The following is a 25,051-nucleotide window of genomic DNA, read 5'->3' on the forward strand; positions in this document are numbered from 1 at the left end:
AAAGCTTCCACAGGAACCTTCTCCCCCTAAAAATGTTTCCTTCCTTTGTACATGTTAGATTTTTTAGGTTTCTTTGTGCGCTCGCCAATCTGATGGATTAAAAATAACTAATATTTATTCCCTTGGTAAGACAGGTGACAGTCTCTTGCAACTAATGAGAAGCAGAATATCCCTGAATTATTATTATTATTATTATTAATTTTGAGATGGAGTCTCGCTCTGTTGCCCAGGCTGGAGCGCAGTGGCACGATCTCGGCTCACTGAAAGCTCTACTCCCTGGTTCACGCCATTCTCTTGCCTCAACCTCCCAAGTAGCTGGGACTACAGGCGCCCGCCAACACGCCCAACTACTTTTTAAAATAGACTTTTGACCACTATCTTAAGATCCTTATATCTTCATTCACAGTGTGTTGTTGTGTCCTGTCATTGTACTTATACATTTACGGGTGTGTGCTTTTTGAGGTTGGATATTAGGCTTATTTTAGCATTATACGATGGACAGTATCCTGGGTATCCAGAGATTACAGAGAACACACAAAATAATGCAGTCTCAGAAACTATTCAAAACTGAATAGTTTTGAAATATCTGCAGTAACAATTTATAGCTAACTCCCAGTTTGTAGCTTGCCATTTACAGTTTACTCCCTGTTCAGAGCATGTCAATTTGTAGCTTAATTGAACATGTAAGATATTTGTTTCCTTTACTAATTTTCCAAGTCATTCCTAAGCACTGTGAAGACCTTGCCTATTTATCTTGACCTTAAATTACCTAAGGTCTCCTTTCTATCCCTTTTGTTCAAGAAATAAATCTTTCATCTATTTCTCTATTTTAAGGCAATAACCAGCAAAACCACATTATACCTATAGTAACACAGAAGAGCCTAATCATGATCTCCTTACCAGAGCAAATCCCTATAGTAAGCCATATAAAGTACATATGAGTTGCTTATTTTATGTTTTGCAGACATTCCTATTTTGGGAGAAGTACAAGTGGAAAAAGCTGATGACACTGAAAGGCTTGTTGAGATGGAACAAGTCCTCTCTTCACTTAACAAGATGAGAAAGACAATAGGTGGTGTGGCTCTCTGGCGACAGCAAATCTGCGCAATTGCAAGAGTTCGCTTGTTAAAGTTAAAGTATGAAAGAAAAGCTCTTTTAGCACTGTAAGTATCAGAGTGGCCATAGGTTTTTTTTTTTTTAAGTCAATGCATTAAAAAGCAAATCTAAGGTATAAAGGCAAGCAAAAAAAACACAAAAATATGGTGAATTAGGCAGCAGAAAGGGAAAGCATCACAGTGGAAGCACAGGAGGGAGGTGGAATCTTGACTTCCGAAGGACAAATATCTCATGAATTTTAATGGGATATTCAATGGCCAGAAAGCAACAGGGGAAATGAACAAAGGACAAATCTATGGTTTATCACCTTGGATTTGGAGGTAGCAAAAGGCAAAATGGCTCAATAAATGTGACAGTTAATTGTGTGTTTAATTTTTATAATTTCTTTATCCCATTACATTATAAACTGCTCAGAGAGTGTTCGATTAGGAAATGACATTGCATTCACGTTGGCAATTTTCTTCTGTGTAGGCTATTAATTCTAATGGCTGGATTTTGCCCTCTTCTTGTGGAGTATACCATGGTGAATATATATTACAACAGCTACACCTGGGAACTTTCTCCTCATTTGTATTTCCTTGCTCCTGGACAACAACCACATGACCCTCTCACTCAGTTACTGATCATCAATAAAACAGGTAAAATGGTGGATACTTGATTTCCAAATACATTTACTGTTCAGAGCAGTACTTAGCAAACATAATCATGAAAGAAACTAGCTTTTCAGTTATTCAGCATGTGTTAAAAAAACAGTTTATGAAACTTAAAGATAATAAATACAGGCCCCCAAAGAAGCAGGAATTAGATATTTTCTAAAGGAGGAACATCTGGTGGCAACTTGCGAAATGAAAGAGTTTGTACCAAAATAGCATTTTTAACGGGTTCATTAAGGTATACTTCACATGCCATACCATTTATCCATTTGAAATGCACAATTCCATGGTTTTTAGCGTGTTCACAGAATTGTGAAACCATCACTACAATCCATTTTAGAATATTTTCATCACCCCATAAAGAAACCCCATACTGAATATCAATAACTCCCGTGTAGTCCTTCCCCCCAGTCCTAAACAATCACAAATTTACGTTCTGTTTCTATTGATTTGTCTATTCTGAACATGTAATATCGCTGAACTCATACATATCTGATATTTGATGACTGACTTCTTTCACTTAGCATATTTTCAAAGTTGATCTGTGTTGTAGCATTTATCTATGTATTAATACTTCATTTTTATTGTTGAGTAATATTTTATTGATGTTATGCCACAATTTATTTATCATTCATCAGCAGATGGATATATTTTTCCCAATAATTGGATATTATGAAAAATGCTGCTATGAATGTTCATGTACAAGTTTTTGTTTGAACTTATGTTTTCTTTTTTTTTTTTTTTTTTTTTTTTTTAAATTTATTTATTATTATTATACTTTAAGTTGTAGGGTACATGTGCATAACGTGCAGGTTTGTTACATATGTATACTTGTGCCATGTTGCTGTGCTGCACCCATCAACTCGTCATTTACATCAGGTATAACTCCCAATGCAATCCCTCCCCCCTCCCCCCCCCCCCATGATAGGCCCCGGTGTGTGATGTTCCTCTTCCTGAGTCCGAGTGATCTCATTGTTCAGTTCCCACCTATGAGTGAGAACATGCGGTGTTTGGTTTTCTGTTCTTGTGATAGTTTGCTAAGAATGATGGATTCCAGCTGCATCCAAGTCCCTACAAAGGACTCAAACTCATCCTTTTTTATGGCTGCATAGTATTCCATGGTGTATATGTGCCACATTTTCTTAATCCAATCTGTCACTGATGGACATTTGGGTTGATTCCAAGTCTTTGCTATTGTGAATAGTGCTGCAATAAACATACGTGTGCATGTGTCTTTATAGCAGCATAATTTATAATCCTTTGGGTATATACCCAGTAATGGGATGGCTGGGTCATATGGTACATCTAGTTCTAGATCCTTGAGGAATCGCCATACTGTTTTCCATAATGGTTGAACTAGTTTACAATCCCACCAACAGTGTAAAAGTGTTCCTATTTCTCCACATCCTCTCCAGCACCTGTTGTTTCCTGACTTTTTAATGATTGCCATTCTAACTGGTGTGAGATGGTATCTCATTGTGGTTTTGATTTGCATTTCTCTGATGGCCAGTGATGATGAGCATTTTTTCATGTGTCTGTTGGCTGTATGAATGTCTTCTTTTGAGAAATGTCTGTTCATGTCCTTTGCCCACTTTTTGATGGGGTTGTTTGTTTTTTTCTTGTAAATTTGTTTGAGTTCTTTGTAGGTTCTGGATATTAGCCCTTTGTCAGATGAGTAGATTGCAAAAATTTTCTCCCATTCTGTAGGTTGCCTGTTCACTCTGATGGTAGTGTCTTTTGCTGTGCAGAAGCTCTTTAGTTTAATGAGATCCCATTTGTCAATTTTGGCTTTTGCTGCCGTTGCTTTTGGTGTTTTAGGACATGAAATCTTTGCCCATGCCTATGTCCTGAATGGTACTACCTAGGTTTTCCTCTAGGATTTTTATGGTATTAGGTCTAACATTTAAGTCTCTAATCCATCTTGAATTAATTTTCGTATAAGGAGTAAGGAAAGGATCCAGTTTCAGCTTTCTACTCATGGCTAGCCAATTTTCCCAGCACCATTTATTAAATAGGGAATCCTTTCCCCATTTCTTGTTTCTCTCAGGTTTGTCAAAGATCAAATGGCTGTAGATGTGTGGTATTATTTCTGAGGACTCTGTTCTGTTCCATTGGTCTATATCTCTGTTTTGGTACCAGTACCATGCTGTTTTGGTTACTGTAGCCTTGTAGTATAGTTTGAAGTCAGGTAGCGTGATGCCTCCAGCTTTGTTCTTTTGACTTAGGATTGTCTTGGAGATGCGGGCTCTTTTTTGGTTCCATATGAACTTTAAAGCAGTTTTTTTCCAATTCTGTGAAGAAACTCATTGGTAGCTTGATGGGGATGGCATTGAATCTATAAATTACCTTGGGCAGTATGGCCATTTTCACGATATTGATTCTTCCTATCCATGAGCATGGTATGTTCTTTCATTTGTTTGTGTCCTCTTTTATTTCACTGAGCAGTGGTTTGTAGTTCTCCTTGAAGAGGTCCTTTACATCCCTTGTAAGTTGGATTCCTAGGTATTTTATTCTCTTTGAAGCAATTGTGAATGGAAGTTCATTCCTGATTTGGCTCTCTGTTTGTCTGTTACTGGTGTATAAGAATGCTTGTGATTTTTGCACATTAATTTTGTATCCTGAGACTTTGCTGAAGTTGCTTATCAGCTTAAGGAGATTTTGGGCTGAGACAATGGGGTTTTCTAAATATACAATCATGTCATCTGCAAACAGGGACAATTTGACTTCTTCTTTTCCTAACTGAATACCCTTGATTTCTTTCTCTTGCCTGATTGCCCTAGCCAGAACTTCCAACACTATGTTGAATAGGAGTGGTGAGAGAGGGCATCCCTGTCTTGTGCCAGTTTTCAAAGGGAATTTTTCCAGTTTTTGCCCATTCAGTATGATATTGGCTGTGGGTTTGTCATAAATAGCTCTTATTATTTTGAGGTACGTTCCATCAATACCGAATTTATTGAGCGTTTTTAGCATGAAGGGTTGTTAATTTTTGTCAAAAGCCTTTTCTGCATCAATTGAGATAATCATGTGGTTCTTGTCTTTGGTTCTGTTTATATGCTGGATTATGTTTATTGATTTGCGAATGTTGAACCAGCCTTGCATCCCAGGGATGAAGCCCACTTGATCATGGTGGATAAGCTTTTTGATGTGTTGCTGAATCCGGTTTGCCAGTATTTTATTGAGGATTTTTGCATCGATGTTCATCAGGGATATTGGTCTAAAATTCTCTTTTTTTGTTGTGTCTCTGCCAGGCTTTGGTATCAGGATGATGTTGGCCTCATAAAATGAGTTAGGGAGGATTCCCTCTTTTTCTATTGATTGGAATAGTTTCAGAAGGAATGGTACCAACTCCTCTTTGTACCTCTGGTAGAATTCAGCTGTGAATCCATCTGGTCCTGGACTTTTTTTCGTTGGTAGGCTATTAATTGTTGCCTCAATTTCAGAGCCTGCTATTGGTCTATTCAGGGATTCAACTTCTTCCTGGTTTAGTCTTGGAAGAGTGTAAGTGTCCAGGAAATTATCCATTTCTTCTAGATTTTCCAGTTTATTTGCGTAGAGGTGTTTATAGTATTCTCTGATGGTAGTTTTTATTTCTGTGGGGCCGGTGGTGATATCCCCTTGATCATTTTTAATTGCGTCGATTTGATTCTTCTCTCTTTTCTTCTTTATTAGTCTGGCTAGTGGTCTGTCAATTTTGTTGATCTTTTCAAAAAACCAACTCCTGGATTCATTGATTTTTTGGAGGGTTTTTTGTGTCTCTATCTCCTTCAGTTCTGCTCTGATCTTAGTTATTTCTTGCCTTCTGCTAGCTTTCGAATGTGTTTGCTCTTGCTTCTCTAGTTCTTTTAATTGCGATGTTAGAGTGTCAATTTTAGATCTTTCCTGCTTTCTCTTGTGGGCATTTAGTGCTATAAATTTCCCTCTACACACTGCTTTAAATGTGTCCCAGAGATTCTGGTATGTTGTATCTTTGTTCTCATTGGTTTCAAAGAACATCTTTATTTCTGCCTTCATTTCGTTATGTACCCAGTAGTCATTCAGGAGCAGGTTGTTCAGTTTCCATGTAGTTGAGCGGTTTTGAGTGAGTTTCTTAGTCCTGAGTTCTAGTTTGATTGCACTGTGGTCTGAGAGACAGTTTGTTATAATTTCTGTTCTTGTACATTTGCTGAGGAGTGCTTTACTTCCACTTACGTGGTCAATTTTGGAGTAAGTATGATGTGGTGCTGAGAAGAATGTATATTCTGTTGATTTGGGGTGGAGAGTTCTATAGATGTCTATTAGGTCTGCTTGCTGCAGAGATGAGTTCAATTCCTGGATATCCTTGTTAACTTTCTGTCTCGTTGATCTGTCTAATGTTGACAGTGGAGTGTTGAAGTCTCCCATTATTATTGTATGGGAGTCTAAGTCTCTTTGTAAGTCTCTAAGGACTTGCTTTATGAATCTGGGTGCTCCTGTATTGGGTGCATATATATTTAGGATAGTTAGCTCTTCCTGTTGAATTGATCCCTTTACCATTATGTAATGGCCTTCTTTGTCTCTTTTGATCTTTGATGGTTTAAAGTCTGTTTTATCAGAGACTAGTATTGCAACCCCTGCTTTTTTTTGTTCTCCATTTGCTTGGTAAATCTTCCTCCATCCCTTTATTTTGAGCCTATGTATGTCTCTGCGTGTGAGATGGGTCTCCTGAATACAGCAGACTGATGGGTCTTGACTCTTTATCCAGTTTGCCAGTCTGTGTCTTTTAATTGGAGCATTTAGTCCATTTACATTTAAGGTTAATATTGTTATGTGTGAACTTGATCCTGCCATTATGATATTAACTGGTTATTTTGCTCATTAGTTGATGCAGTTTCTTCCTAGCCTCAATGGTCTTTACATTTTGGCATGTTTTTGCAATGGCTGGTACCGGTTGTTCCTTTCCATGTTTAGTGCTTCCTTCAGGATCTCTTGTAAGGCAGGCCTAGTGGTGACAAAATCTCTAAGCATTTGCTTATCTGTAAAGGATTTTATTTCTCCTTCACTTATGAAACTTAGTTTGGCTGGATATGAAATTCTGGGTTTAAAATTCTTTTCTTTAAGAATGTTGAATATTGGCCCCCACTCTCTTCTGGCTTGTAGAGTTTCTGCTGAGAGATCTGCTCTTAGTCTGATGGGCTTCCCTTTGTGGGTAACCCGACCTTTCTCTCTGGCTGCCCTTAAGATTTTTTCCTTCATTTCAACTTTGGTGAATCTCGCAATTATGTGTCTTGGAGTTGCTCTTCTCGAGGAGTATCTTTGTGGCGTTCTCTGTATTTCCTGGATTTGAATGTTGGCCTGCCCTACTAGGTTGGGGAAGTTCTCCTGGATGATATCCTGAAGAGTGTTTTCCAACTTGGTTCCATTTTCCCCCTCACTTTCAGGCACCCCAATCAGACGTAGATTTGGTCTTTTTACATAATCCCATACTTCTTGCAGGCTTTGTTCATTTCTTTTTCTTCTTTTTTCTTTTGGTTTCTCTTCTCGCTTCATTTCATTCATTTGATCCTCAATCGCTGATACTCTTTCTTCCCGTTGATCGAGTCGGTTACTGAAGCTTGTGCATTTGTCACGTATTTCTCGTGTCATGGTTTTCATCTCTTTCATTTCGTTTAGGACCTTCTCTGCATTAATTACTCTAGCCATCAATTCTTCCACTTTTTTTTCAAGATTTTTAGTTTCTTTGCGCTGGGTACGTAATTCCTCCTTTAGCTCTGAGAAATTTGATGGACTGAAGCCTTCTTCTCTCATCTCGTCAAAGTCATTCTCCGTCCAGCTTTGATCCGTTGCTGGCAATGAGCTGCGCTCCTTTGCCGGGGGAGATGCGCTCTTATTTTTTGAATTTCCAGCTTTTCTGCCCTGCTTTTTCCCCATCTTTGTGGTTTTATCTGCCTCTGGTCTTTGATGATGGTGATGTACTGATGGGGTTTTGGTGTAGGTGTCCTTCCTGTTTGATAGTTTTCCTTCTAACAGTCAGGACCCTCAGCTGTAGGTCTGTTGGAGATTGCTTGAGGTCCACTCCAGACCCTGTTTGCCTGGGTATCAGCAGCAGAGGCTGCAGAAGATAGAATATTTCTGAACAGCGAGTGTACCTGTCTGATTCTTGCTTTGGAAGCTTCCTCTCAGGGGTGTACTCCTCCCTGTGAGGTGTGGGGTGTCAGACTGCCCCTAGTGGGGGATGTCTCCCAGTTAGGCTACTCAGGGGTCAGGGACCCACTTGAGCAGGGAGTCTGTCCCTTCTCAGATCTCAACCTCCGTGTTGGGAGATCCACTGCTCTCTTCAAAGCTGTCAGACAGTGTCGTTTGCGTCTGTGCAGAGGTGTCTGTGTGTCTTAGTTTACTGTGCCCTGTCCCCAGAGGTGGAGTCTACAGAGACAGGCAGGTTTCCTTGAGCTGCTGTGAGCTCCACCCAGTTCGAGCTTCCCAGCAGCTTTGTTTACCTACTTAAGCCTCAGCAATGGCGGGCGCCCCTCCCCCAGCCTCGCTGCTGCCTTGCCGGTAGATCACAGACTGCTGCGCTAGCAACGAGGGAGGCTCCGTGGGTGTGGGACCCTCCCGGCCAGGTGTGGGATATGATCTCCTGGTGTGCCTGTTTCCTAAAGCGCAGTATTGGGGTGGGAGTTACCCGATTTTCCAGGTGTTGTGTGTCTCAGTTCCCCTGGCTAGGAAAAGGGACTCCCTTCCCCCTTGCGCTTCCCAGGTGAGGCAATGCCTCGCCCTGCTTCAGCTCTCGCTGGTTGGGCTGCAGCAGCTGACCAGCTCCGATCGTCCGGCACTCCCCAGTGAGATGAACCCAGTACCTCAGTTGAAAATGCAGAAATCACCGGTCTTCTGTGTCGCTCGCGCTGGGAGTTGGAGACTGGAGCTGCTCCTATTCGGCCATCTTGCTCCGCCCTCTGAACTTATGTTTTCATTTCTCTGGGGTGTAATCCTAAAAGTAGAATTGTTGAGTCACGTGGTAACTATGTTTACCCTTTGAAGGACCTGCCAAACTGTTTTTCAAAGTGACTGTACCACTTTATATTCACTTTTTTTTTTTTTTTTTTTGAGATAGAGTATCACTCTATGGCCAGGCTAGAGTGCAGTGGCATAATTTTGGCTCACTGCAACCTCTGCCTCCCAGATTCAAGTGATTCTCCTGCCTCAGCCTCCCTAGTAGCTGGGACTACAGGAGCGTGCCACCACACCCAGCTAATTTTTTTTGTATTTTTGGTAGAGACGGGGTTTCACCATGTTGGCCAGGATGGTCTCTATCTCTTGACCTCGTGATCTGCCCACCTTGGTCTCCCAACGTGTTGGGATTATAGGTGTGAGCCATTGTGCCTGGCCCCACACCAGCAATTTTTGAGGATTCCAAGTTTCTGCATATGTTTGCCAACACCTATTTTTTGTTTTTTCTATTACATGCAACATAGTGTATGTCAAGTGGTATCTTGTGATTTTGATTTGTATTTTGCTAATGGCCAGTAATGTTGAGTATCTTTTCGTGTGATAACTGATCAATTGTACATCTTCCTTGTAGAAATGTCTCTTTTCTTTTTTAAAAATGGATTGTATTTTTTATTGAATTCTAAGTGTTATTTCTATATTGTAGATAAAATTCTTTTATCAGATACCAAAGGTCCTCATATTCAGATTCTGTATCTAAGAATTTGCCTATTCACTGAAATTTATTGCTAACCCCCAACTACATATCTGTTGCACTTTCATGATATTTACAGATATGCTCAGAGAAGTGAACATTTTTAGTCACCTGATGTACGCATTTTCAACTGAGATTGAACAAAATGACACTGCTTTCTTGTGTTAGCTCTTGTACTATAAACAAATGCTTTTTTGCAATCTCTTTCATGCTACATTTTTCACATTTTTATGTGTTTTTTTCTGTGGTGATTTTGCTGTTTAAAATGACACAAAGAATAGTGCTGAAGTGTCATCTAGTGTTTCTAAATGCTTTTTTGCATGTGACATGTCTTTTTCTAGGTTTTTTTTTTTTGTCTGTTTTCATTATGAACAGATGTTGGATTTGTCAAATGTTTTCTCTGTGTCTACTGAGATGATCATGTGGGTTTTATACCACGTTATTTTCAGACATTAAACCAACCTTGCATTTATAGGATAAATTCTACTTGGTCGTGGTGTATAATCCTTTCCATTTTCTCCTGGATTTGGTTTTCTAGGGTTTTGTTGATAACGTTTTCCACCTCTATTCATAAGGGATATTGGTCTGTAGTTTTATTTTATGCTAATGTCTTTAGATATCAGGGTAATATTTGCTGCGTATAATTAGTTGGCAAATGTTCCCTGCACTTCGTCTATTTTTTTTTCTTTTTGAGACCTTGTGAAGGATTGACAATTCTTCTTTATTAGGTAGAAATGTACCAGTGTAGCTATCTTTTAATCTATAAGATTGGTATTCATACCCTCTTTTTGTTCCTGATCTTAGTAATTTTCATGTTGTTTTACTCTTTCTCGATCATCCTAGCTAAGGGTTCATCAATTTTGTTGATGCTTTCAAAGAACCAACTTCTAGCTTAATTGTCTCTATTGTTTTTCTATTGTCTATGTCACTCATTTCCAAACCAATATTCTTGGTTTCATTTCTTTCTGTTTGCCTTGTGCTTAGCTTATTCCTCTCTTTTTCAGTGTCTTAACATAGAAGTTTCACTTACTGATTTGAGATTTTTCTTCTTTTATTTAACATAGGTGTTTACAGCTATAAACTTCCCTCTAAGCTATGCTTTCGCTGCATAGCATAAGTTTCAGTATATCATGTTTTAATTTTCATTTCTCTCAAAATATTTTCTAATTTCCTTTGTGATTTCTTTTCTGACTCATTGGTTATTTAGGAGAAGATTCGTTTCCAAAGATTTGTGATTTTCTAAGATTTTGTTGTTGAAGTTTGAATTCTTCCCCTGTGGTCAGAGATCATAGTTTATAAAATTTCAACTTTTTTCAAAGTATTGAGGCTTGTTTGATGTCCTTGCCTTTAGCTCATCTTGGAGAATGTTCCTTGTGCACTTGAGAAGAATATGCTTTCTGCTGTTGTGAGTGAAAATTTGTATATTTCACTCTTCAGTGCTATTTTGTATTTTGAGTCTCTGTTAAGTGCATATATGTTTATAAATGTTATAACTTCCTGCTGTTTTGACCTTGTTTTGACCCTTGTATCATTAGAAAATGTCTCTTATTATTTCTAGTAACATTTTTTGTTTTCATCTATTTTGTCCAATATTAGAAGAGCCACTCCAGTTTTCCCACGGTCTTGTCTTGCATGATGTATTTTTGTTCCACCTTCTGCTTTCAATCTATTTGTTTCAATGAAATTTAATATGTGTCTCCTGTAAATGTAATTTAATGTGTGTCTCCTATAAGCAGTATATAGTTGGATAGTGTTTTTAAATACAACCTAACAATCTATGCCTTTTGTGTGTATTATTTTATTCACAAACCATATTTTTACTAATAATGTAGGATTTATATCTGCCAGTTTATTGTTTGTTTTCTGAAAGTCTCATGTCTTTTTTGTTCCTCTATTTCTTCTTTACTGTTTTCTTTGGCACTGAGTATTTTCTAGTTTAATGATTTAATTCTTTTAATGATTTTTTATTATATTTTTGAATTATGTTCTTGGGGTTGTTTTGGGGCCTAGAATATACATCTTATTTTAACCTACTTAAAGTTTACACAAATTTAAGATTAATGTAACAAAGTCTACAAATACGTACTTGCTGTCCTTCTCTCAGCTTCTTTAAAAGATATGAAATCATATCGAGTAATAATAGTACCAATGTATTGCTGGTTTTAAAACATTTAGATGTGTAATAATATGTGAAATAATAACATCAAAACAGGGAAGAGTGAATACAGCTATATAAGACGAAAGAGTCTGTAGCTCATTGAAATTAAGTTCATTTACTGTTTCTGGTTCTCTTCATTTGTTCCTGTGAATTCATATTATCATCCTATGTGATGTCCTTACTCCAGTACAGCTAGGCTTCCACCTGCCTCCTTTGTGCCATTGTTTTCAAATATTTCACATGTCTATGTTTTACAGCCTCAACAATAAAATTATATGATACTGCATTATACAATTGCTTTTAAAATGAGTTAATACAAGAGGGAAATATGCATTTGTACTACCGATTATAAGTACATAGTTGTGTTTGCTGATCCTCTTTGGCGTTTTCACTTGGATTCAAATTGCCATCTGGGGTTATTTGCTTTCAGTTTTAGGTATTTCTTATAAGGCAAGTCTGCTAGTAACAAATTCCTCATTTTTGTTTATCTGGGAAAAAAAGTTATACCTTCACCATTTTTTATTCTTTATTATTTTTATTTTTATAGATTTAGAGGATAAAAGTGTGGTTTTGCTACATGGATATATTGTGTAGTGGTGAAGTCTGGGCTTTTAGTGTAACCATCACTCAAACAGTATACATCATACCTATTACCACCTTCATCTTTGAAAGCTAGTTTTGCTGAATTTTTTTCTCAGCACTTTGAATATGTCATTTTACTGTGTTCTGGCTTCCTTTGTTTCTGACGAGAAATCAGCTGGGTTCTTATTGGTGTTTCCTGATACATCATTAAGGAAACATTTTCTTTGCCTTTGTCTTCACCGTTTTTACTCTAATGTGCCTGGATTTGGATCTTTTTGCGTATATCCTACTTGGAGTTGGTGGAACTTCTTGGATGTATAAAGTTTTTAATCAAATTTTGTAAGTTTTCAGTCATTATTTCTTCAGTGGTTGTTTTTCTCTTCCTTTCTCTCTCTCCTCTCCCTATGGTACTTCCACTGCATATGAAATAGTGTGATTAATAATGTCCCACATTTTTCTGAGGTTCTGTTTTCTTTTGTTGTTGTTCTTCAGATTGCATAATTTCCCATTTAATCTGTCTTCATGTCTGTAGTTTACAGGTTTGCTGTAATTCTGCTGATCATTCAAATCTACTGTTGAGTTCCTTCTGTGAATTTTTCATTTCAATTATTGTACTTTCAACTCCAGAATTTCTATTTGGTTCTTTATTATTTAAAAAACTTTTTATTGGTATAGTCTATTTGATGAGACATTGTCATCACACCTTTCTTCACTTCTCTAAACTTGCTTTCTTTTAGTTCTTTGAGCATACTTACAATACCTGCCTTGAAGTCTTTGTTTTTCAAGTTTGCTATCTCAGTCTTCCAAAAGCTGTTCTTGTTGCCTACCATTTTCCTGTATAAGGGTGACACTTTCTTATTTTTTAGCATGTCTCATAATTTTGGTTGAAAACTGGACATTTAAAGTCATACATTGTAACAACTTTGGATAATGATCGCCAACTTGTCTTGAAGCTTGTTATTATTGTTTGCTCATTTCCCTTACTTTATACAACTCTGATGCTGTTCTTCAGAGGCATAACTTTGGCCATGTGCATTGTTCCCCTGAGATGGCAATAGATTTAGCAGACCTTTCTTTGTCTCTTTCCCTGATCTCTCCATTAAACTGGCTAACTCCACTGGTATAACATTCAGTTATTAGTCACCACCAGTAGCAAGCTGATTGGCCTATTGTTTTCAAAAATGCCCACGTGCATAAATTGCTCCACAGTTTGATCCAATTACAGTAATTCCCACTCATCTGAAACATTACAAGATCCCCAGCAGATGTCTGAAGCCATAGATAGTAGCGAACCTAATGGCCATCCATGAGAACACGTTTCTGTTCAGGTTTTTTATCCACAATTGTATTGCCTTTTCCATCTTAACTAAGCACTTATCATGCACTGTGGCTATAACTTTTACAGTCTGAGATGCAACAGCAAGACTAGTATGAGTTTCTTTTTTCTTCTTCACTATTTACAGAAGAGATTTGCTCTCAGAGTATATCTTAACAGACTCAGCATACAATATTTTTCCTTTCCTTATTAAGTCAACAACTTTCACCTTTCCACTTAAAGGAAGCAATATACGGCTTCTCTTTGACATATTCAAATTGCCAGCATTACTCCTCTTGTGCTTTGGGATCACTATTAAGTAAAATAAGGGTTAATTGAACACAAGCACTGTGATGTCTTGACAGTCAATCTGATAACAGAAGTGGCTACTAAGTGACTAATGAGTAGGTAGCATATGCAGTGTGGACACACAAGACAAGGGGCTGATTCATATCCTCCACAGGGCAGAGTGGACGATATGAGATTTCATCCATCTGATCAGAATGCCATGCAATTTAAAACTTACACAATGTTTATTTCTGGAATTTTTCATGTTGTATTTTAGAGCTGCAGTGGACTAAAAGTAACTAAAACTGCAGAAAGTGAAACCATGGATAAGGGAGCACTACTATAAATATGGTCTTGTTTGTAGGAAAAGTCTTCTAGGCCAGTTATTGAGGTTTGTCCTCTCCACAGAAGGGCTCTTCTTAACTCTCTGTTTTGCTGCTCTCTCTAGTAAACTTTTAGCTGGTGTACGGTTTAACCGAGTAAATCGCAATCTCCTGTCAATTGCTTACCAACAAAATCTTGACAGTTTTTAGTGCACTCTTAGGCCTGAACTTCCCCAAACTCTGTTCCAACTAAAGTCAGTTTCTTCAGGGAGAGTTTCAGCACGTACTGTTCTTATGGCTTGCCGCTGCCCCTGAAACAAGAATCTCACCATTGCTTCAGAGCTGGAAGCATGGATCATGCCTGATTCTCTTGGTGTGGAGCCCCTGATTTATGAGCAGGGTACTTGGCAGGGATAGTGGCCTCTGGTCTTCTCAGCTTGCCTCTCCTATAATGGAAACTCTGTCCTACACGTGAGATGGCACAAAGATTATTGTGTCCCGGTGTTTTTGGTCTCTTATTCCTAGGGTAGAGCTTCCACCTTAGGATCAGGGAATGGGTGGAGGAAGAGAACTCCAGATCTCTTAGCCCCTCTTGCCTGGTATTGATCTTCTGCAACATAGATGTGGGGAAATGAGAAAAGTTGATGGGAAGCCCCTCCCATGAAGATACTATAGCCCTGAACTGGACTTGGGGAAGAAGGATCCCTGCGTGCTTGCCGACACCCTTTCAGAGTGAAGCTTCTGTTACACAGATCTGAGAAGCAAGTGGGGAGTGGAGGGATCAGGCTGTGGCTCAAATGCCACAATTTCTCAGTGCTCTTACTGAGATTTAATAAATTTTATTAAATAAGTGTGTCATCACGTTCTGTATGCTCTTAGAACAATTTCAAAAAAATTTAATTTGTTGGTTTTTTAGGAATTTTTATGTTATTGTTTTTCTGGGGAGAAGGTCTGCAGAGCTCCTCACATTGCTAGTCTACATGTTGTCTTCCTGTATCAAGAAAATTTTGAAAATTAATTAATAATCTAGCAGTAGTAAAATGGCTTTTAGCAAACTTGGTGGTTAATCAATAGAAGTTTTCTGTATCATTAAAGCCTTATTGGTTATGGTCATTCATTGCAAGAGTCTAGAAAGAAATCTATTTTGAAAGACATTTGGAACTAAGAAAATCTTTCACATTAATAATAATCATAAGCAAATAAAAATATCATAAAGGAATTCCATGAGAAATAAATAGATATTTTAATTCACATTAACAAGCATTTTATGTAGAAAATATCCTGATGGTCCATATTACTGCATCACATAATGACATTAATTGTAATTTGACTACACAACTTGACATTAATTTTTTTAGTTTTGTGATACCTACTATCTTTAACTACACCTTAGGGGCAAGCATTGATGACTTCATACATTCTGTGGAGCACCAGAACATAGCTTTAGAAGTGGATGCATTTGGAACTAGAAACGGCACAGATGACCCATCTTATAATGGAGCCATCACAGTGTGTGGTAGTGAAAAGGTATGCAGGTCTCTAATAATCTTTCTGAAAAATGTGAAAAGCTAACATAATATCAATATACTCAGGCCTTCAACTCAAGAAATAAAAATGGAAAGCAAATACTGTTTTCATTTATTACTTAGTGAATTGTATTCACTGGCATAAATAATTCATATATCCATCATTGTCTACTGGCACAAACTATTAGCAAAATACCTACTCTAGAATACCTACTATCAAGACCATGTGTAAGTTCAAAAATTTCTTGTTTCCCCTCAAAGATTTTATAATACATGTTTTCCAAAACTTCTGTTTTGTTCTTAAACAATAAACACTGAACATATGATGCTAACCTCAAGCAAGACATCTGGTGTCCTAAATATCAGTTACATGATTTAGTTTTACTATATACGTGTTTTGATTTACTTATACAGTGTTTGATTTTACTTACACAGTGTTTGGCTTTTTACTTTGATTATTTGACACCACAAGAAAAGTATAACCTCTTAAATGTCAAATTTTGACTTTTTTAGAGAACAAAATGAAGATATTTGAGAACTTACATCCTTACTTGTTATATTTTAGAATTACAGCTTTTCAGTAGCATGCAATGCCAAAAGATTGAATTGCTTCCCAGTTCTTATGGACATTGTTAGTAATGGGCTACTTGGAATGGTTAAACCATCAGTACATATCCAAACTGAAAGAAGTACATTTTTGGAGGTAAGTATATATAATCGTACAATTCCTGACTTTCCTCTAACAGGAATCTCCCAGATCACCCTTTTAAGGGCTGGAATCTTGTTTTTATTGAGTAAACCACTGCATAATAAATTAACATTTGGACTCATTCTAGTTCTGTGACTTTGGAAAATCAATGCCTTTTCAGAGCTTCAATTTGTTTAAAGTAAAATAAAACGAACAAAACATTTTTCAAAGAGAATATGAAGCAATAAAAATGAAATCATACAGCACTGTGACCAGCACAAGAATAGTGAATAAATGAAACAAAGGAGAAAGAAAGGAAAGAATAAATGAAGGAAGGAAGGAAGGAAGGAAGGAAGGAAGGAAGGAAGGAAAGAAGGAAAGAATGAAGGAAAGAATAAAGGAAGGAAGGAGCTTCATTATTATTTTTAGAAATTTTACAAAAGAAATTCATGACAAAGTTCAGGCTAGAGTTGCAGACTGTCTACATTAGAATTACTGCAGATTCCTGTCAAAAATATTAATTCCCCTGGCCTACTTCAAACCAATCAAACCACTTTTCCTCATGGGCATGGTGAGAGGAGGGAATCTATTTTTTTAAAAAGGTTCAAGTAATCGAAATGTATACAGCCCTTTAAGTTTAGAACCAGAATAACTATCACAGTTCGTAATGATTCATTTTTAGTTATTGTATACATACATTTCTCCCTTTCAGAGAGTTCTTTGAACACAAAGATCATGTATTTTTAACATCTTTCAATTTTCTGGTTTCTGAGAGCAGTATACAATAATTGGGCAAATTGCCTCAGACTTCTGTCTGTTCAACTAGAGTTAATTAGATACCAACCAGCTCAGCTGACTTTGTATTTATGTGCCTGATATAGTCACTTTAACCAATATCCCCAGCAACTCATTTTATTCTCTATTCTGCTTTACCTGCTCATTGCCCCCAAAGTCAGAGTTTCGCAGAGTTTCAGAACTTGCTTCTATCCTGCCCAGAGTTCAAGAATCGCTTGAACCTGGGATGCGGAGGTTTCAGTGAGCTGAGATTGTGCCACTGCACTCCAGCCTGGGCAACAGACCGAGACTCCATCTCAAAAAATAAATTAATTAACTAATTTAAAAATAAAATAAAAGGCAAATCACAGGCTGGGAGAAAAATATTCACAATACTTACATATGTGACAAGATTTGTATCAAGAATATGTAAAGAACTCTCATTCCTCTGTAATAGAGGATAACCTAATTTTTTAAATGGACAAAGTATGTGTATATTTGTATATATACCATTTGTGTATATATACTTAGTAGTTAAGCCACTAAGTATTAAACCTACCCAGTACTCAGGACGTTCTGGAAGCAACCAGACAACAAGCTGTAATCTTATCATCTATGGTTAGCAAGTGTCTTTCTGGTGACCAAGCTGAAGACCACCAGACTCTGATTAGAACTTTCTTCAGTGATGTGTTTAATCAAAGAAGCAACTATGTGAATCATGAAAATAACATGGGACTGGCTTTCAAGGGAGTTTGTGGTCTTTTATCCTTAAAGATTGTTACAAACAGGAGCAACAACAGATGGAACTAGGGCAAAGGTTTTCTTGGTGTTTTTGCTCTCCCTTCTAGTTTTTCATCTCTACTTTTGCATCTTTAACCAATATTTATCAGGTCTCATACCTAAAAAACTAGCTTATTATCACTGTAGCCATAAAATGTCAGATATTTTTTGAGTCAAGCTGCCACATTTGAGATAAAGATCAGCTAAGAAATTGAATGTGTCAACTGTGAATTATAATTTATTATTTAGCACCAAAATGCATTTTAGAATCATAAGGCAAGAAAAGAGAAAAATCTTGCTCTTACTGTTTTCCAGATGTTATCAGTGCATTCATTTTCTTCAGTCACTTATCTGTAAATTTGAGTATAAAGCCAAAAGTTAAGTGTCAAAACTGGAAGGATAATGAAAGAGTCTGGGAATCTCAAAAGGGACCTAAGGCAGAATTATGTAAACTTAATCTAAAATTTTAAAACTGTATTCCAGAAAATGAACTTTAAATTTCTTCATTCAGTTCATTGTATTCTTTGAATTTTTCAGAATGGACAGGACAATCCAATCACATTCCTGGCATATATCATGTTCTGGCTGGTTTTAACATCGAGTTGCCCACCTTACATTGCCATGAGCAGCATCGATGATTATAAGGTAATAATGAGTAATTGCAACTTCCATTATTTGGCATAGTCAGAAGCAGAAGGTAATTTTACAGGATTTTTCATAAGAATATTTATACATGCTTAACTGAGCAGCCAATTCAGACATAAATTCTAAGGTATAAAAATAAAAGAAAGTTTTATAAGTTGAAATATACAGATAAATAGGTAATAGAGAATTATTCTGAACTTTATCTGGATATGCCAACAAACTAGAATAGACAAACCAACTTTGAAAAAAAAAGCAAAGCTGGAAAATATGTTTCTGATTTCAAGGCTCACTACAACCTTGTAGTAATTAAGAATGTGTTGTATTAATTAAGAATAATTATGTAGATATTTTAAATGAAATAGACATTTCAGAAATAAGCCCACACATATATCAATTGATTTTCAATAAAATTACCAAATAACTTAAATGGGGGTAAGATTAGACTTTTCAGCAAACTGTGGTGGAACAATTTGATATCATTCTGAATAAAAGAAAAAAAAATGTTCTTCACATCCGTGACACCATGCACAAAATTAATTTGAAATGAATCACAGATCTTGTGATAGGCAATATTTTTCAGATAGGGAAGAAGCAGCATTTTAAAAAAAATAACTTGAACTTCATCAAAGTTAAAAGCTTCTGCTCTTTGTAAAACACCAATAAATAATAAAAGGCAGCTGAGCTTGGTAGCTCACGCCTGTAATCTCAGCACTTTGGGAAGCCGAGGTGGGCAGATCACCTGAGGTCAGGAGTTTGACATCAACCTGGCCGACATGGCGAAAACCCGTCTCTACTAAAAATACAAAAATTAGCCAGGTGTGGTGGTGCATGCCTGTGATCCCAGCTACTCAGGAGGCCGAGGCAGGAGAATCGCTTGAACCTGGGATGCGGAGGTTGCAGTGAGCTGAGATTGTGCCACTGCACTCCAGCCTGGGCAACAGACCGAGACTCCATCTCAAAAAATAAATTAATTAATTAATTTAAAAATAAAATAAAATAAAAGGCAAACCACGGCCTGGGAGAAAAATATTCACAATACTTATATATGTGACAAAGATTTGTATCAAGAATATGTAAAGAACTCTCATTCCTCTGTAATAGAGGATAGCCTGATTTTTTAAATGGACAAAGTATTTGTGTATATACTTTACCAAAGAAGATGTACAGATGGAAAATATTCCCATGAAAAGATGGTTAATGTCACGAGTAATCAGGAAAATAGCCTCAATGAGATAGCTCTACACACTCAATAAAACTAATAGTGTTAGAATGACCAACAATGTCAAGAGTTTATGAAGATGTGGAGAAACCGGACCTCTCATGCACTGTGGGTGGGACTGCAAATTGTACAATCACTTTGCAAAATAATTTGGCTGTTTCTTATAAAGTTAAAAATATACTTATTCTTATGACCTAGCAATTCTTCTCCTAAGTATTTACTCAAAAGAAGAGAAAACATCTTTCCACATAAACACTTGAGCATTAACGTTCTGAACAGCATTAGTCATAACAGCCAACAACTCGAAAAGACCCAAGTGTCCCCCAAGCAGTGAACTGACAAACAAATTCTGATATAGCCATACAATGGAATACTATTCAGCACTATAACAGAAGGAACAACTAATAAATGCACCAACACAGGTGAGTCTCAGAACCATTACACTGAGGGAACGATAACCACAAATAATTAGGTACTTTTAATTAGGATGATTTACTTTATATAAAATTCTTAGAAAGGTAAAATTAATCTGTAGTGACAGAAGGCAGGCTCGGGGTGTGGGGGGTCACCTGTAACCAGTGGTAAAGGCTATTGACTGCAAAGGATCATGGGAAACTTCAGGGGTTGTTCTATACCTTGCCTATGATGGTGGTACAGAAACATATGCATTCATCAGACCTCATTCAACTATATACTTAATATGGGTACTTTTTCTTGTTTGAGAATTATACCCCCAAAATTAAAAAGAGATTGTTGAAATAAATGGAAATGATATTTTTGGAAATGCGAGAACTTGAAAAGATAAGAGAAAATTTCAATATTGAACTGACAACTTACAAATGTTTATTTACAGACACTCATTAATCCAAATGAATCTATAATGCGTTCACAAATTACCTGAGCATCTTGTTTAAAAGATGATTCTGATTCAGTAGTTCTGCAGTGGAGCCAGATTTTGAGTGCCAATCATAGGCGGTGAATTTATATGATTAATCAACCCAGGCCAACTCCCATTTTTGTGACTTCATGAAAAAAATCTATGAAAACTTGTGTAAGCATCTTCACTGTGTCATCTTCATCTGTTTCGTTTTCTCTGTCTCTCTAGTGCCCACAAAAAGAGCATAAGATTTACGTAATGTTCCCTTTTCATGTGGAATATGCAGGAATCTCAAGAAATTCTATTTACTAGTACGATGTAACTATAAGTCATTCTGGTGTTAATCCAAACTTTAAAACTTCCTCCATAGGAAACATGAACTCTTTCTTTGGCTTCTGTGATGCCGTAGTTTCACCATGTTTATCCTAAGACTGTCCATTGTTTGTCTTCTTTGGAGATTCTCATTCCTATATGTAATCTCTTAATTTCGGAAATCCTCAGATATTGGCCCTTGGCTGTCTTCTCATGTTAGATGCCATTCTGTCCTAGGCAAACCCATCTAGCTCTATGGCTTCGAATCCCCTCTACCAGCTGGTCACTCCCAGATCTGACTCTACCCCAGATCTCTAATTGTATCTAATTTGACCTCCAATGTTGATACAAACTCTGTTCTCAGCATTTCCACTGTAGGCAACACAGATGTCTCAAGTTTCATGCTTCCAAAACAGAACGGAATGTAGAGCTACTTGAATGTATTCCCCCACCTCACTACTTTCTCCATAAATAGCAGCACCACATGCTCAGTCATTTCCTAAAGATCCCAAAATCATCCTTAATTCTTCTCTTGCCTCCACTCATGTGTTGAGTCAATCATCAATTCTTTACCAGTTCAACTACCGGCATAGACCTGTGTCTGATGTAGGCAGGCTCTGATATGAATCTTTAGGTCAAATTATGTCTCAGGCAGGAGCATCATTTAGCTCATCAAAGCCCATCAACAAATGAATTTAAGTATTTTTTAAAAGAAAAAAATTCACAACTGTTAGAATAGTTTCATGTATAAACCTATTGATTATACTGAAAACCACATCACTTCATAAGTAGTTTTAAAATATGTAATTTAGTATGTTTATTTAGAGAATGACAAATAATGTAAAATACATTTACATTTATAAATGTATTTATATTTATGTAGATACACATAAATATTTGAATGAGTGATAAATATTTGAATGTGGACTATGGCAGAACAACCCAATTTCTTTTATTCCAATTAAAGGATAAAGCAATTATGTGTGTGTGTGTGCGTGTGTGTGTGTGTGTGAAGGAGAGAAAAGAGAGAGAGAAATCACTGTGATGAGAATGTAGTTGTTTAAGGGAATAAGCTGTCCATCCCATTCACCCCTATCCCCCTGTAAGGCATTAAATCACTATTTTGTTTGCTGCAGTGTTCAATGCTTTGATTATTCTAAGGTCTTCTTTTACATATTTCTACCAGGTGTGTGATGAACATCAGTGTAGTTCATTAAAGCAGCAGACTGGTTATTTATGTTTGTAACTATCCACATCCCTTAGTCCAGATTACATTTGTAGACATAATCTAGAATTGTTACAAATAAAGATTTTGCTTGAATAGTTCCTTGCATAATCCACATTTTCTTAAGCCACAAACTCTGTATCTTTGCTGTCTGCTAATTAGAACAGAGCTCGGTCCCAGCTACGGATTTCGGGACTCTCCCCTTCTGCTTACTGGTTTGGGCAGGCGCTGGTGGATGTTTCCCTGTACTTCTTGGTCTTCGTTTTTATATATTTAATGAGCTACATTTCAAACCTCGAAGACATGCTACTTACAATAATTCATATTATTCAAGTAAGTGACAATATTCAAGTAAGTGACAATATTCACAAAATCATTGTGTGATTTAATTTGAAAATTTGAAATATTTCTATCAATATTTATATGGTCATAAATTAAAGAATTATAAAATCCTGGGCTATGACAATGTTTTGAATCCCAAATGTTTTCCTTGATTGCATTTGTATTTAACTAAGCTTCACATTCCTGTTGATTTTAGATCCCATGTGCTGTCGGTTATTCCTTTTCCCTTATCTTCATGACATACGTGATCTCCTTCATCTTTCACAAGGGGAGAAAAAATAGTGGCATTTGGTCATTTTGTTTCTATGTTGTAAGTATGTTTATTGTGGATGTATACTGTATATATTTAATATACAATTCTGAGCTAATCCTTTAAATTTTGCCCTCTGTAGGATGATGATATTATTGTCTATAATAAACACAAGAGTACAAAATCAGTTACTGGCATGGTTAAAACTAGAAATTGCTTCACCAAACTCCCTAATGAGAATTAATTCCATAAAGCCTCCCTTCTTTTGTCTAAATTAGGAGGAAAATGTGTATAATTTAAGAGTATCTATTCTAATTTCCTATGATTTCTGGATGCCAAAAAGTAAATTATTAATTCAATAAATAATTGTTGACTTCTGCAGTGTGTCCAAGTTAAGACTGATAATGGGAGGAAAGAGATTAAACGGACAGTTTCAATCCTGAAAGAGCTCCCAAAAGATAAACAGATGAGTAAGCAACCACTTATTAAAACAGTCATGAGTTATTTTCCATCTTAAGAGTCTATTATACAACTGAATAATAAAGAGGTCCATGAAAAACAGAGATTCATTTATGAAAATGAAAGTAGAGATTTTGTTTAAAAGGTGAAATCTGAAAAAGAGTAAAATTTCAGCTGAGAGAAGTATGAGGCACAAATAGAAATAATGAACAGAAACCCAGCAGAGGAAAAGCCCATGCTGATCCTAGGAACTGGTAATAATCTCGCCTAAATATAGACTAAAAACAAGATGCACAATGGCCATGGTCCTGGTTATGGCAAAAAATAAAATCTTGGCTGCCCTTAAATGATGTGCTGAAGAATTTAAAAGCTCATAGTGCAGAACACAAATAGGATTAGAGATAAACTTGCAGGAAGAATACTTTGATAGCCATAAAGGTGATGGTTTGCACGCAGAGAAATTAAAAGTACAAAAACTTTTAAGTAGTCATTACAGTGTATTAGAAGGTAAAATATCAGGGCTTCGAGTGTACCTATCACTTCCTGTTATCCCTAAATTTTCTATTTTAGTACTTCTGCTTAAGCCATTCCATGTTGTTAAATACTTTTATTTCCCCATTGGTATAGTTACCAAAAGTCTTACCTTTTATTTTTGTTGTTTTATTCCTGTTAGATATCAATTTCAATTTTTTTCTTAGATTGTTACTCATCTACTTTTATTTTTTAAAGTTTATCTACTTTAATTAAAATATCATATGTATGGGTGCTGGGTGTGTCTTATACCTGTAACCCTAGCACTTTGGAAGGCCTAGGTCAGTGGATCACTTGAGCCCAAGAGTTCCAGACCAGCCTGAGCAACATGGTGAAACCCCATCCCTACTAAAAATACAAAAATATTAGCTGGGTGTGTTGGCATGCAGCTGTAGTACCAGCTCTCTGGGAGTCTGAGGGAGGAAGATCACTTGAGCCCAGGAGTTTGAAGCTGCAGTGAGCCATGATCACACTACTGCACTTCTACCTGGGCAACAGAGCAAGACTCCATCACACACACACAAAAAAAAACCAGAAAGAAATTCTACATATCACATCCTATATTTATCAAGTGATATCTCATTTGTGAAATTCTAGGCCAAAGGAATTTGGCTAAGTCACTAAAATAAACTGTTAATGGAGATATACTGATTTCAGCTTGGTTAGCAAGATTGAAGTTGAAATTACTAATATCTTCAAGATGAGCCTCTCACTTTGGAACTTACATTGAAATTCAGGGTGATTAACCTTCATATTTGCTTTTTTTTAGATCACTGTATTCTCTGTGGCTGGATTTGCGTTCAATGTCTTTGAAAGTGATATTCCATTTATCTTCACTTTTTTAATACCACCTGCCACAATGATTGGCTGTTTGTTCTTATCTTCTCATGTAAGTAATGACACAGTCTGTCCCAGTCCCCTGAAACTGATGACCAACTGTGAAACTTTGCCCAGTGTTGAAGGTCTACAACAACATGTTTAAAGTGCATGGGGTTCAAACATTTCTACCTCATGGAATACAATTGATCTTCTCCCAGATAAGACAATATGTTCCAGCTGACTGGTAATGGAAAATCTGGTCCTGCTTAATATATGGGGAGGAAGGGTTTAAGCGGTGGTGGGAAATAGAGTAGTCCTTACACTCATGTGGGGACTTATTTCCTCCTTGATATGCTCGGCTTTAGAAGGAAGTAAATGAAATGTCCATAATCTTTGGGATTTCAGAGTTCTAAGGAAGCACCCAATATAAGCAAAGTCCTTTTTTCTGGCTGACTGATACCTATAGTTCTGCAAAAGGAAGTTACAGTACATGAGTGAAGAGGTATCTATGGGAA

General features: G+C 36.8%; 1 protein-coding gene across 5 annotated transcripts in view; it reads left to right on the forward strand.

Annotated features, from left to right (window-relative positions):
- ABCA8 (ATP binding cassette subfamily A member 8) overlaps nt 1–25,051 on the forward strand; it is a 90,815-nt gene that overhangs the window by 52,386 nt on the left and 13,378 nt on the right. For all 5 annotated transcript variants that reach the window (XM_050765015.1, XM_050765013.1, XM_050765014.1 and 2 more), the window contains 8 exons: nt 965–1,163; nt 1,588–1,754; nt 15,483–15,616; nt 16,181–16,318; nt 18,395–18,502; nt 22,298–22,468; nt 22,674–22,787; nt 24,487–24,606. In XM_050765015.1, the coding sequence (XP_050620972.1) occupies nt 965–1,163; nt 1,588–1,754; nt 15,483–15,616; nt 16,181–16,318; nt 18,395–18,502; nt 22,298–22,468; nt 22,674–22,787; nt 24,487–24,606 (1,151 nt within the window). The remainder of the gene's footprint in view (nt 1–964; nt 1,164–1,587; nt 1,755–15,482; nt 15,617–16,180; nt 16,319–18,394; nt 18,503–22,297; nt 22,469–22,673; nt 22,788–24,486; nt 24,607–25,051) is intronic.

The sequence above is a fragment of the Macaca thibetana genome, chromosome 16 (assembly GCF_024542745.1).
Source record: "Macaca thibetana thibetana isolate TM-01 chromosome 16, ASM2454274v1, whole genome shotgun sequence".
In the NCBI taxonomy this organism is placed as follows: domain Eukaryota; kingdom Metazoa; phylum Chordata; class Mammalia; order Primates; family Cercopithecidae; genus Macaca; species Macaca thibetana.